This window comes from Pteropus medius, unplaced genomic scaffold (assembly GCF_902729225.1).
Source record: "Pteropus medius unplaced genomic scaffold, Ma_sr-lr_union100, whole genome shotgun sequence".
NCBI classification, from domain to species: domain Eukaryota; kingdom Metazoa; phylum Chordata; class Mammalia; order Chiroptera; family Pteropodidae; genus Pteropus; species Pteropus medius.
In genome coordinates, this window is record NW_024340692.1 from 20593020 (window position 1) to 20608016 (window position 14997).

The following is a 14997-nucleotide window of genomic DNA, read 5'->3' on the forward strand; positions in this document are numbered from 1 at the left end:
TTAATGAGAACACAATGAACAAATTATTAGAAAGGGTATAGAGCAGTGGGATTCATCCTGGTTTCCTAGAATAATGCTTAGACTGTGAAAAGAAGTAAAAGCCTCCAAACTATCACTAACAGTCAAAATGATAATAAGAAAAACAATGGAAATCATGTATTAGTCCTCTGATAAAGACAACAGAAATAAGAAGTGTCTTTATTTTCAAAAGGAATTATTATCATCATTGGCAATACTGCTGTATCACGTTGAGCTGAACTTCTGATTAGAAGTTTTTATGTCTTCGATTCATATTCATAAGAGAAAATAATTATTAACCACTTCTACTTACTGAGTGGATCAAATCTTTAAAAACACAAAGAAAATTATAGGGGAAAAATATGTAAGAGTGGGGTCCGGTGATGAAATTGTCCAGTCACTGGGAAAGAGGGTAGGTGATTCAAATAGAAGATCCAAATCTACATTGTACAAAGCAATATCTTATGATAGCTCCATCACAAAGTTAGGTCAATACACAAAGACATTTGTACACTTTTGTAATTGGGTTACCTGTTTTACATCTTGGACAAGATGATGCAAGAGCATATTAGTAGGTCCTTGTTTCTGTAATAAAGAACAAAAGGAAGAATTTTAATTCGCTTTTAATTATCATGTACTCAAGGGAAAAAAACATTTCAGAATGCATAAATAATTCAGAGTATTGAAAATTTTCTTCAATATTGTTAGCAATGAAGCTTAAGCGAAATTAATTCTAAGGAAGGTGTTTCCCAATAGAAGATGTAAGTAAATTGAAATATTTTTCAAAGAAAGATATATATAGGTAGGTAGTAATTAACTTTATGTCACAAGAGGCAGAAATAAATTTTAACTAATTTATAACTATTCTTCATCAGTATAAATCACACAATTACAAATTCCATCAACAAATATTTATTGAACACTTACTTATGTTCAATCAAGCTTCTGAGGGAGTCAATGAAGAATATAAGTACTTCCTTTGAAGAGTTTTTACAGTCTAATAGAAGAGAGTGGGTACTTAAAAATAAATAAATAAAACCAACACATGAAGCTGTATGTGCTCAAAGAGTTGTAAGTAATTTGTACATAGGGACAGATCACTGTGAACTGAAGTATTCAAGAAGAAAAGCTAAGAGTCAGTCAAAGGACAAGGAAAGGCATTTCAAGAAGGGTACAGGACTTGAGCAATTGGAATCTTTACAACGAGTAACCAAGTTTAGTTTCAATAAAGGGTTTGCACAGGAAAGTTTCAGGAACAGAATTTTAACTGTGCCCTTAGGTTGAGATGCTTTCAATAACTCAATAATACTAATTTGTTCTTATTCGCAATTTTAGCATTAATTATGGTCTTACTACAATACTTTCTTAAGTTAGTTTATGCATCTACTCTGAAAATTAATAATGGGTGATATAGAAATGACCATAGATAAAATGGAATTGGTAAGAATATTTCTCCTTTGATTGAAAAGTCTTTCTCTCTGTGAGCTATATTTGTACATGAACAGTCAAGAAGATTTGAACACTCAAGCTAAATCTTAAGGTAAACCTTAAAGGAGCTGATCGAGGAAATGATCCAACACTCACTGTGTTATAGAGCTCTTCCAGTCGAGGGATGGTAAGAAAGCGATGGAGATTCACTCCATATTCTATTAAGAGCTTCACAAAATCCACCCGATCCATCACTAAAGCATCTAACATTGCTTGTTCCAGTGATCCAGGCTTCAGGGAGTAGAAATAAATAAGAAATAGAGACAATTAAGAAACTAGAAATAAAGGATTATGTATATTTGAACTCAAAACTATACAGGCACGATAAATATACAAAAATATAATCTTACTTAGAAATGTTCAGGACCTCAGTGAAGAAATAATAAATAATAAAAAGTGAAATTGCAGTTGTTGTAAAGGACATGCTGAATAAATTTATTCTTGAGTGGGAAGATTGACTATTATAAAGATCTCAACGGTTCCCAAATTAATTTACAGGTTTAATGCAATTCAAATAAAAACCCAATGTTTTTTCCTTTTTGGGGGTGGAAGGAGGTAACTTGGCATGTTTCCATTTAAACTACACCTGACTTCTGGGTATAGTTTAAATGCCAAATTAAACACACTCCTACCTAAAACTCCATTAAAATTATAGTAAAGGGATTTTTTTTTTCTTTAATGAATCCATAAGTATAAGAAGAGTACAACATTTTTGAAAGTTGGAAAGAAGATGGTCAAAGAGTAATTGATGTAGCAGTCTCCAGAAAGCCAGAAAGTAAAAAAAGAAAGTATACAAAAACTGAAACTTGAAAAAGTCGACAACCAAACAATTTATGCCACAGAATTCTGGCGGCATCAAGATGAAATTAAAGCACACGTGTGGAATTTCTAATGTTGGGACCTTCCAAGTCATCACCCCCATCTAATTTCCATAACACCAGCAACAAGGCTTTTACCTTCCAGGCAAGGGCTAGATGGGTTCTTTTTCGGTATTGTGACTAATACCAGAGAAAAGACATGAATATGCTGACATCTCATGTCCCCCAACAAATGGCAGCCAGATCACCGCACTATGAAGCTCAAACCTATAGGCTCAGAATTTATAATGTGTTTTCTATCCTCTACTCCTAAACAAAAAGTCTAGAACAAACAGACCATAAAACATCAGCTAAGAGGAATCAGACAATGCAGGAAAAGGAAAATTTCAAAACCACTATCATTAATAGCCTCAGAAATAAGTGAAGATATTTGTATTCAGGATGCTATTTAAAAAGGACAATCAAAGAACAAATTTAGAAATTAAGAGTATGCTACCAGAAACAAAAAGCTACCTGCAAGGCAGAAAAATTAAAGTTGAGGAAAACTACAAAAAAAGAAAAAAAGATATAAAAGATAAGAGGAATAAGCAAAGATTAGAGGAGCAATCCATGGCCTAATATTTAGATAATAGACATTCCAGAAAGAAAGCAGAGAAAAGAGGGGAAGAAATTCTCCAGAATGGAAATGTATGATTGTTGATCTGAAAGCATGTGTCTAGCGTAATGAATATGAAGACTCACGACAATACACATCATTGTGATATCTCAGAACACTGGAAAAAGAGAAGGTTTTTTAAACTTCCAGAGGGAGAAAATATGGTCACAAATAAAGGATCGGAAAACAGAAAGATTTTTCCTTCTCAAGAGCAATGTTGGGTACTAGAAGCTAAGCATTCAGAATTCTCTAAGGGAATTACTTCCAAACTTGAATTAAAATATATTCAAACACACAAGTCCTCAAAATTTTTATCTCTCATCCTCCATTTCTCAGCAGATTACTGAAGGATGCACACCATCAAAATAAAAAAGTAAACCAAGAAAGAGGAAGATAGGGAATAGAGAAAACAAGCACACTAACACAGGACTCCCACAAGACAATGAAGGATGACAGTTCAACACCAGGAATAGCAAGGCAACCAGTCTAAAGGGCAGGAGTCTTAAAACCGATGAATCACACAAACAACAATATAACTTATTTTTAGAAATATGGAGACCTACAAATGCCAGAACAGTGAAAACAAATGTCAAAAGTGTTTGGCTCTTGGGATTAGCAGAGCAAAGAACCAGTTTTATTAGTAGCCTTTTAGTACCATTTGAAGTTTTCAAATTGTGCATGGATTAGTTTGATCCAAAAATAATAAACCCGTGATATAGCCACAACTGTAATTTTTAAAAATAAAATGTTATTGAAAATTATCATTACCATTATAGGTCATCTTTCTTCTGTTTTTCTGTTTTCACTAATTTCTACCTTGAGCACTTATTACATTCTAATGCAAAAAATAAGATGCACTTTAAGTTTTAAATAACGATAAAAAAAAATCCCTCCATTCTTTCCTTGCAACTTCCTTTGTCAGCTTCAATTAGGCTGCAGAGCCAGAGGGAAAAAACTGTTTTCAGGAAGGCAAAGTAGATGAGAGAAATGTTCTAGCAATTGATCCTTGGGTGCCCAACTACAGAGATGATACCCCCCACACCCCAAACAATCCAATCTATCTATCCTCCAATTTTCTCTTTCCTCCCTAACAAACCAACACACAAAATTATTTTTGGCATAACCATTTTCATTATACCTTCCAATGCTGTCCATGTATTAGGACGTGTTTCTTGGCAATGTCCATTCTGTCCCAAGCCATTGCCAGATTTAATTGTTTGGATGCTGATAAATTTGTGCCTAAGGTAAAAGAAAGGATCATACGATTTATTTAAAATGTCAACATATAAAACACAAAGTGCCATGGAATGTGAAAAGAGAAATTGAGGAACAGTTATAACCCTATTGAGACACTCACCTTTTTAAAATATATTAGTTTCAGGTGTACAGCATAGTGGTTAGACATTTATGTAATTTACAAAGTGATTCCTCTAATCACTCTAGTACCCACCTGGCACTATACATAGCCATTGCAATATTATTGACTTATTCCCTTTGCTGTTATTTCACATCCCATGACTATTTGGTAACTATCAATTTGTGCTTCAAACACCCACCTTTTAACAGAGCTGTTAGGATTGCTAAATCAAGGTCTTGCAACTCCTCAGAATCAGCCTCAAATATGATAATCTAAACAGTTGAAAAACAGAAAGCCATACATTTTGAGAATTAGCAAAGAAATGCTTTCAAGAGTGCCCATAAAATTCACTCTTGAGTTAATGAATTGAGGAAAACGAACTTTATCAATGTCAAAAAACACATAAAGTTAAAAAAAATTTTAATTTATAGGAGAGAAAAAATTTTAAGTAGGGTAATGGAGAATATGTTCATGCAAGGGGGAAAAAAAAACCTAAAACTTCCATGTATCCTAGAGGAAACATATATGAAAGAATATTACTACATTAATTTAGCATTCACATGCTGTAATGAAAAACTGTCAATTGCTCGTGTAGACAATCATTCCTTCTGTTCCCTTAGCCTTAGAAACTAAAACTTTTGCTTTTTAATGAGAAATGAATCCTCGAAAATTTTTATAAAATAAGTGAGGCAATTACAATGCACCCAATGAGCAAATACAATGGATGGCACAGACTGTCAGCACAGTGTCAAAGTGTCCAGCATATCCTAGCACGTGACTGATTTCTTTTTTAAGACAAAGAAGGATGTTATTTATGATTATAAAAGATCTCCTACTATTAACAAATGTCTCTCAGTCTTTCCAAATGAAGATATATTTTATATAGTAGAGGGAGCTGTCAATAAAAAAGAGCCTAGACCAACAAGAACTAGCCCCAGATATGTCACTAACTAATCAGCCTTCGGTAAATATCTTATAGCCTCTGAATCTCAAATTACTCACCCACAAAATTACAGGAACCCTAATCTCTAAGGTCCCATAAAGATAGAAAACCTACTACAATTCACTCATTAGTTCCCTCCACCTAAGAGCCCCTCTATATTCACGCATAAAATCAACCCTCAATTGTACAAAAGCTGAGAACCTAATTCCTGTAATGTGCAAACCCTTAGCTGCCTTCTCTAGTTCCCTCCTGAGAATTACATAGTTCATTAATAACTCTCTTGATGACAGGAAGAGGCAAATAAAGGGCAATCTCCTTACCATGTCCTTTTCTTAACTTACCGATTACTGTGGGAAATAAAAAATGAAGTAGACCATGTATAAGATTTCAATTCTAAGCTCAAATTTCAGTTCTACCATTTCATAACTGCATGACTCTGGGTAAACCATTTAAATTCTCAAAAAAAAGAAAGCACAGTGCTAATTATAGACATGGTTGTTAATTTTGTTGTTATTTTAAGTCAACTAAAATCCCAAAGGGTTTTTCACACATGTTTAGCCATGCTTTATTTAGCCCGAACTTATTCAATTGTTTTTTTGTAGTCAAGTGCTTAAATATTACCAAAATCTTGAATAATTTGGTCTAGCCTTCAAATTCTGGAAATATCACTATGAATCAAGACATATGTGCATATTTACTCTAATTGTCAACTTCATATCATCCAAGTCATTGTTAAAAACTTTGATCAAAGTACTCTAAAACACTAAAACCTTTTCCTGAATCCACATAATGTCCATAGCCCATAGTTTGTGGACTCAGTTTTCTATTCTAGAGTATATGATATGCTCACATTTCCCACTGCCAGTACATTCCCAACGATCTCCTGCCGGCTTCACTCAGGATGCTGTGATGTATCAGCTAATCCAGCCAACTTGAGGTCATGTAAGACATGGAGCTGTTCCTTTAATCTTTGAAAATATTTACATGTAATTTTCACCAGATTTGATCTCTTTTATGTAATACTGCTATACTAAGTGCTTTTTCCCAGGTACAATTGGGAATTTGAAACAGGTGGGTAAAGACCAAGGTACTCAACTAGGGGTCAAGTTCTGTCGAGTTATATATAAAGTTAAAAATAAAAAATTCCATACTTTAAAAAATAGTGAAAATAAATAGTATGATTGTTGAAAATTAGCATTTTTAAATCAGTTAAGTCATCACCTCATCATACTCACAGAATCCCTGTGTACCATACACTCCATTAGAATTTGAAAAAGGTGCTTGGACTGTTTAAGACTAAAGTTGAAAGTGTTCTGAATCATGCAGATGATCTCCTCCTTCACCTGAGGACAAAGGGATCTAGGAGAGAGATAGATGGTCATGACTGACTTGACACAATGCAGAGAAGGAAACAAGCCAGCAACATCAGTATAAAAAAAAAACAACTGTCTGCCCTACCTGACTGAGAAGGTTTTTTGGACAGTTTTGCTATGGAAGAAAATGAGTGGGAAGCAAAAGAAAACGGCACCAGGGAAGTCTGAATATGAAAGTGAGAATACGTCGATCTGTTACAATCTTGGAAAGAATACACTCTGAGGCCAGGCTCTCAAGGTGACAGATTTCCAGGGAGCTATTAAAGACCAGAAATTGTGGGCATTGTATTTGCAAAAGGATCTGAAACCACGAAAGGTTTAAGAACCACTCATTGAGGGTGACTTTAGGAAAGGGACAGGTGTGAAAGGATAAGGAAAGGGGTAAAGGGTAGAAGTAGAGAGCTGAGGGCTGAAATGGGAGAGAAATTGTAAGGAAAGAGTCATCACAGAGCAGTTATAACAAGCAGTGAATGTTTACTAAGTAAATTAGGGTTAATATTTTAGTTGATTATCACTATATTTACTTACATAGTGGAAATATCATGCTTTTGAAATTGGAAGAATCACACTGGATATAGGATGGCTAGAGAAAAACTGCTTTCTTATTTGAAAAGGGGAAAGAACTCAAACTTCAAATAAGCACAACATATCCTATGTAAATGCCAGGATGTTGATTGCCCCAATTCCTGCTATTTTTACTAATAGTGAATGAATTTGAAGGCAATCTGTAGCCTACACTGGTTCCCTCACCCAGTGCAGAATTTTTTCAGCTATAAGGGCCAATTACAGAGCAGTTACAACAAGTAGTGAATGTTTACTGATTATCTGGAGCACACAAAAGCAGAGCTTCAAGAACTAAAATAGAGAAATAAATAGTCACCATAATTTTAAAAACAAAGAGTCAACAACTCACCCTCCATCTGTTAAGTGTTTGTGGGTGAAAGCCAAGAGGTCAGCAGCCCTTCCAGTGCCTTCACACACCACCACTGGATGTTTGTCTTTAACAGTCTCCCACACCGAGAGGATGACATTGGGACCTCCTTCCACCACCAGCCCCACCATGGGCACACCTTGTCTTGAGCCTATTTCAGATGACAAACAATACCGAACCATTACAAAGCAACCCTATCTTGGTGAATCAGCCATTTTGATTTCCAGACACACACAAGTGCTTCAATCACCACATATATTCATAACTTGCCTTAGCTCCTCTCTCTTCTTTGACTCAGGCTTGCATAGTTCAAGACCAAGCCAGAAGTTCAGACTTTAAATAAAAGTAGCATAAATATGATGAGAGCATCTTCGAGATTTCTCAGGTTAAAAAAAAAAAACAGCTAAAAGTTTTTATTAATTTTAAAAAAATAAGTAGTCTTTAAGAAATTTTAACTTTTCATTGTCAAAAGTTTCAAACTTATCTCAAAGAAAACAGAATAATAGTAATGGATCCCAATGTATCCATCATCCATCCAATAATGATCAACCTTTTGCCTATTCAATCAACTTTTATTGGTGGTTATTTCTGAAAATAAGATGGGATGGGTAATCCTCAAAGAAGTTATACATTTCAATTTATTCTATTTTTCACTTTTGAAATTCTTATCAGAACTACATATTTTATTAAAGTAAGGAAGACTGTGGAGTCATTCTTTTTAAAAAGATGATAAGTAAAAAAAAGTTATGGAATTATTGTCATAGCATTATCCTATCTATATTTTTAGAAACATAGACATGAGTATATATAATACATATCAAGAAGACTCTGGAAAGACATACATCAAATTATTAATAGTAGAGAAGTGAAGGAGAATTTGAGGATTTCAGGAGTTTTTTAATTAATTTTTATTTTTCAATTAGAGTTGACATTCAATGTTATTTGGGGACATTTTGAAAACGGACTTTGTTTATTCTATAGATATCCTATTTGATTTAACATTTAAATCACACATGTATTGATTTATTTAAATCAATATTTTATTTTACTTTTCAAAAGAAAAACTGGCAGGCAATGCCACACTCACGCTGAGGACTTTAATCAGGGCCCTATCTTTTATGGTGCCTTCCTCTTCCCATGCTCCTCCCCGCTCACAGCGAGACTACAAGGCCAACATTTGAGGGAAGTCTGTGCCCACTCCTCTACTTATTAGAGTGCTCCAGACCCCCAAATTCCTGCTACCATGGACTGACTGCTTGGGCCTCTGCTCAGATATGTTCTCCCCAAGAACATACTTGCCAAAGCAAAAGGCAGGGGGTACGGGAGAGGTAGATAGAGTCTGGGCATGTAGGCTAGTGTGGCCAGGTGACCACATGCACATGAGGCACCTGGCATGGCAGGAATGGACTGAGCCAAGATCAGGAAGAGAAACAGAGAGTGAGCTGTATGACAGGGCCAAGGTGCTGGCTCTGCCTCACCCCCGTATTTTGGTTCAGTACTCCTAAAAATCCAAGATTCTAAACTCAAAGGTAAAGGGTAGAACATTATACAGGTTATTAGTAGATGTAAGGATTTTAAGTATTTGGACACGTTGTATGCAGACTTCATGTGGTTCGCTTGCCCTGTACCCCCACCCCCCCCACCCCCAGATGTTAGGGGTGGGCCAGTCAGCAGGCATCTAAATACTTTCTCCAGTCTACTTGATTGCTTTGACATTCTACTTTTTTTTTTCCATATACTTCTACCTCATTATTTTCTCCCTATTACTAAAAAGTGAATGTAAAAAACTATAGGGGTTCAGAACAAGTTACCCCAAGGTGTGCCCCTGTGGTATGAGGATTATTTTGAGCTAAGGCAACCAAGAACCCGTGAGCTCAAGAGAAACTTCTGTCCCACCCACCTCACCCCCAATTACCTAGAAGAATTTAAGTTAGGGGCCTTGCTCATAATAAGAGTCATCATGTCAAATAACTTTTGTGACCTATCTATAGGGCAAGACAAACTACTAATTGCTGAACATGTCCTCTTCCTACCATCCTGCAATGACCTTCCTCCCCTCTGAAGCCCCAAAACACCTTACCTCGGCCTTAGCTCAGAATGCCATATATATCACATTTTAACTTTCTGTCTCTGAACCTCTTGTATATGTGGGATCTCCAACTTTCTCATGTATGTGAGGTTCCCATATGTACATATGTAATTAAATGTGGCAACTTGACTTGTTAACTGTCTCAGGTAGATTTAATTATGAGACCAGCCAAAAAAAAAAACACTTGAAAGAGAGGAAATTTTCTTCCTCTTTCAAGTCATAGGATTCCTCTAATAAGATAGTCTTATAAAAGCTAAATGAAATAGAGAAAATGATATGTTAAAGCATAAAAGTAACAGAAGAAAATTTAGATGTATATTTCATTAATCATGGAATCATTGAAATGAATTCAGAAAACTTTTAGAAGAGAATCTCTTACATCCTATATAATGAAGTATTATGTAGCCATTAAAATATGCTAAATTAGGCTTACAATGTGGAAATTCATCCATGTTTGGGGGAAAACTATAAAAGAAGTAGGGCTAATATATGATCCCAGTGTGAATTTTTAAAATGTTGCTGTGTGTCTAGAGAATTTCTGAAAGCATAAATATGAAAAATTTAACAGTGGTTAGTTTTTGATAGGAGATTATGGAAAATCATCTCTTCCTTCTCTTATGCACTTTTTTAGCTTTATATAAATGAGAGTATGTAATACTTTTATTATCCTAAAAAAGAAATCAATAAGGATATTTTGTGGGAAAGGGAAAGATAGAATTCAATTTCTGTTATGTACATTTTCCTTTAAGCAATAATTAATTTCCACAAAAACAAACGTATTTATTATTGTTTTCTACAGAAAGGATCTTACTGATGCTACTAATTAAGTTTGTTAAAAAAGAAAAGAATCCCTGAGAAATCTCACTAGAGTGATGCCTCTACTCCTGGCTCCCAGTTAAGCAGGAAGACAATATTACACCTCAAAATTGAAAGCTCCTGGAAGGGCCACTCCAGTAAAGGGAACCCAGCCTACTTCATCAAGACTTAGATTATAAAGGGATACAGAGGAATCGGATCTATCCACAGAATCTTACAGAACAAACTGACATTGACTGAACCCAGGGATTCCTATAGCAACTTTATAAAGTTAAGTGTCTTTTTTTTTTTTTTGATAAGTACTTTCTCCCAACATCAAGAATTTGCCAGGGACTCCAAGAAACCCAGCTTAAAAGAAATGAAAGAAATCAACAAACTATTTAAGTATGTTCATTCCATCCAAGTAAATCCCTTTTTGATCACAAATACAAATAGGGTAGAAACCCTCCCTGGTGAGCACAGTAGGTATGAAGATTGGCTTTGATGCATAAGAATTGGGGGTTTGCTTTGCTAAAGGCTTTTTTCTTTTGTCTTTCCTTTCTTCATTCCCTCCTTCTCTCCCTCCCTTCTTTTCTTTCTTCATTCTTTCCTTCCTTCATTTCGTGTGTGCGTGTGTGCGTGTGTGCATGTGTGCATGTGTGTGTATGTGCGTGTATGTGCGTGTAGGTAGTTTATTTTTTTATTGTTTTTGCTCTTTTCATATCAGTTCCCCATAGAATTGAAAATGTTAACAATCCACTAGCACTGACTCCACATTCTTTCTCCACAAACAGTGAAACTCTCCAAATAAATCCTAAATTTCAAGATCTTTGAAAGTAGGTCTGTCACTTGCTGGTATATGTAAGCTCAGGGTTGTTTTCACTCATCCTCAAATAGAGGATTAGTAGGTAATAAGAAAAACAAAGACTTTGCCTCCTGGGCACACGTAAGAGTGCTGTACAGAACCCCTGAGCAATTTCTATGGCGAGTACAGGTCAATAGCGGCAACAGGAAATTTTAGGTCACTGATATTTCGGCCCCTTAACAGGGCTGCCTCTCGGAGATTTTTCTTTAGAGCCAATCCCTGACTGCCCCCTCTTCTGTGGCTCTCCCTTCCCCTGTTCACTCCCACTCCACAGAGGACCAGACACCTGATCTTCTCTCACCTTTCTTGACCTAAAAGAGTTTCCAACCTTCATTCATAATATGCTCTATGTGACACTTCCCAGAGTCCCTTCCTCACCCCCGACGCCAATCAAGAAATGACCCCGGTATCAAAGAAAGATAAAAAGATAGAAAGAAATAGACATTACTGAAGACATACTGTGTACCCAGCACTATTTCGGACACATCTAACATACTTTATCTCAATACTCACAACATCAGGTAGAAGTAGACAGTTCCTTGCATTTCATATTAAGAAAACAGTTTGGAATATGTTAACTTGTCCAAGGTCACAGGGAGTAAATGACAGAGATTTGATCTGTCTAACCTCACTACGTTCTGCTGCATCAGGAGATCAAGGCCAAAAACTCAAAGGACGACCAACCAGCCTTTCCTCATCATAAGTCAAAGGCTAAAGAGGACTTGTGCCTTTTGAGGGCCTTCCTACTTCATGACCTTCTGCCCCAAAGAGTAGGAATATTTTCTGGAAGATTTAACTCATCAAAGAGGCAGGGGCCCACCTTCTGCTGCCTCAAACAAAAAGTCTCCATTTCTCCCAGCAGCACCCAGCCCTCCTCCTCCCCATAAGTATTCCCACCTCTCCACTCAAGGGTGTTCACTGAATCCAGCCCTCTTCTAGTCTCTAACTGCTACAGATACTTCCGAAATGGCCACCTCAAAAGTACCACTGTGAGCAAATCACAACATGGATACTTTCAATGGTTCCTATTTCTAAAAGCCCTGTCTGATTTCAACCCCTTCCTGTCTGGGGCCACCCCATCCACATGTGAAATCTCATTTCCCCTATAAAAGCTCATAGCCTCCCTCTTCTCAGGCCAGTCTCCTTACTGCTCTTTAGCCATTCCCATTCCGGCATTGATACTTCTTTCCTCTCTCCCTCCATCTATCCAACCCTAAGGACTCCTGGAGGCTCTGCTGAAGTCTCCACTCCTCCACAAAACCTCCTATCTTTACTGTCCCGCAGAGATTTTTCCTCTCTCTCAACAGTCACCAACAGCACTGTGCCACTTCACACCCTGTTTTCTTCAGGCTGTGGGTTTACACATGTTAATTTAAGGCAGGGGCTACCTTGGACCTTTCCACTGAAATGAAAACAGAGCACCTTGCCCCACAGCAGGCCCCCAACCAGGATGTCATGGCTGAACCCCCAGGGTACTCACAGCTGTGTATTTTCTGCAGAGACAAGTACTTTTCCAGGTTCCTCCTGAGCTTCATCTCATTTCCGTACTTGCCCACAGTCCCATCATCAGACAGGATGAAGTGGGAATGCATGCTGTTGAGTGTGGCAAGCTTGCTGAGGGGGTTTCCCAGAGTCTGGTAGAGGCACACTACCTACAAGACAGCATGGACAAGGGATGCTCAGAGCTTGAGATCCTTCCTTCAGCTCAACTGCTTCAAAGGCCTATCTCTATGCACTATAGAGTTCTTGCTGAGGTTAAAAAGCATGACTTACAACCAAGAGCAGTGCTTCTCAAGCTTTGTGTGGTGAAGGGTCAATTTTCTTTTATTTTTCATTTTTTATGGACCAATATGTGATCCTCCTATATATGACTAGTATTCAGTTCTGCTCGTGAGACTCAATGATGCAAGTTCAACAACACTCACACTTTCCATGCTCAGCAAGATAAGTCCGCTGACCAAATGCTTAGATGTCATAGCACTGCCACATTGCTAAAAATGGTTCAAAATATTTTATTTTCAATTTTGGTACTTACCTCGCTTCAGATGACTGAAAAACAGTTTAAGGATCAGCATCAGTACACAGAACACATCATGTCCAGAAAATATGGGAGATGGGTACAAAGGAGTTCATTATTCTAATAAATCCACTCTTTAATATGTTTAAATTTTCCAAAATGAAAGTTAAAATAAACCATAAGCCTGTCTATATTAAATGACATAGAAAAATGACTATGTTAAATAGCTAAGCTAAAAAATAGAGTCACAGTTCTGGGTTTCTGTTATTACTTCTTTTACATACAAACTTTTTTTTTTACTATACACATATACACAAACATAGAAAAATTCTGTAATAATACACACTAAAGTATTAATGATAGTTATCTTTCTTCTTCATACCTTTTGTAATATCTGAGATTTTTACCAAAAATATTCATTAGTCATAAACATAATTGACAAGTTTATTCCCTTTAGAACAACAAACAGATAGTATCAAAGAATCAATACACAGGAATAAATGAAACAGAGAGTAGTATGAGAAGAGGGAAGAGAAAGGCCAAATCATGAATGTCCCTTGTTTCACTACATGCACAACATTGCGAAAAGCTTGCCTGTTGTTCTGAGTGAGACAGGATCCAATGAAGGTTTATGCACAGAGGAGAAGCTTGATCTGATTTATATTTTAGAGGAATCGTTCTGGCTAGTGTGTTTAGGATAGACTGTAATAAAAGACAAGAATGAGAGTAGGGAAGGCTATTCTAATCACCCAGGTAATGGAAAATGGTGGCTTGGCCCTGCTCAGCAACAGTGGAGATCAGAAGCTGGATATATTTTTAAAGTGAAGATGAGATAATTTGCTGATGGATCAAGTTTGAGGCATGAGACAAAGATCATTCCAGGATAAGTCCAAGGCTTTTGGCTTGAGTAACTGCAAGGATAGAATTGTCATTTTCTACGATAGGGTAAGGGAAGCAGTAGGAAGTCAGAGATTGTTTTTGGACATTTGACATTCAAGATGTCTATTGGATATCCATGTATAGTGCTAAATTCACAATTAGATATATGTTCATTTCCTTTTGTTGTGAAAGGATGGTCTACTTACATCTTTTCCAATAAGATCTCTCTGGTTCTCAATGATACCCCAAGGAGGGATTCCAACTGTCCAGATTTTTCTCAAGCACTGAGAGGAATGGGCTTTCAGGGCATCCCCAACATGTTTGGACACTCCTAGGAACAACCAGTTTAGAAGTCAAGCTTTAACTCAATAATCATGCAAAACACCGTGACCCCCGGAAAGAGACAAATAGTCAAGCATAGGCAAAAGGCCATTGTTAGGAGAAGTTGCTGGCACAGTGGAATCAGTTTCTGTATCTTCACTCCCCCTTGACAGCTCATACTCCTATCACTGATCTCTTTACCTGAATAATTCTCCTCTCCCTATGGGTAATTTCTACTTATAACATTCAGTTCTGCTTAACCAGAATGTCCTACAAGCCTAGTCCTGAAACCATGAATGTTCTAAGCACTTTTTTCTCTAACCTTCTCTACTGTCCCAGCAAAACATCTTGCAGATATGCCCCTTGCTTCACTGTGGCAAATTAATTTAATAGCTTTATAGACACAAATATTCTAGAGCTAATACATTGACGTTTGCCCTTCTGAGAT

General features: G+C 36.7%; 1 protein-coding gene across 10 annotated transcripts in view; it reads right to left on the minus strand.

Moving 5' to 3' along the window:
* TRPM6 (transient receptor potential cation channel subfamily M member 6) overlaps window positions 1-14997 on the minus strand; it is a 156385-nt gene that overhangs the window by 64689 nt on the left and 76699 nt on the right. For all 10 annotated transcript variants that reach the window (XM_039842886.1, XM_039842922.1, XM_039842834.1 and 7 more), the window contains 8 exons: window positions 14435-14559; window positions 12813-12984; window positions 7566-7734; window positions 6515-6638; window positions 4536-4608; window positions 4118-4218; window positions 1603-1737; window positions 550-603 (listed from right to left, as the gene is read on the minus strand). In XM_039842886.1, coding sequence (XP_039698820.1) covers window positions 550-603; window positions 1603-1737; window positions 4118-4218; window positions 4536-4608; window positions 6515-6638; window positions 7566-7734; window positions 12813-12984; window positions 14435-14559 — 953 coding nt within the window. The remainder of the gene's footprint in view (window positions 1-549; window positions 604-1602; window positions 1738-4117; window positions 4219-4535; window positions 4609-6514; window positions 6639-7565; window positions 7735-12812; window positions 12985-14434; window positions 14560-14997) is intronic.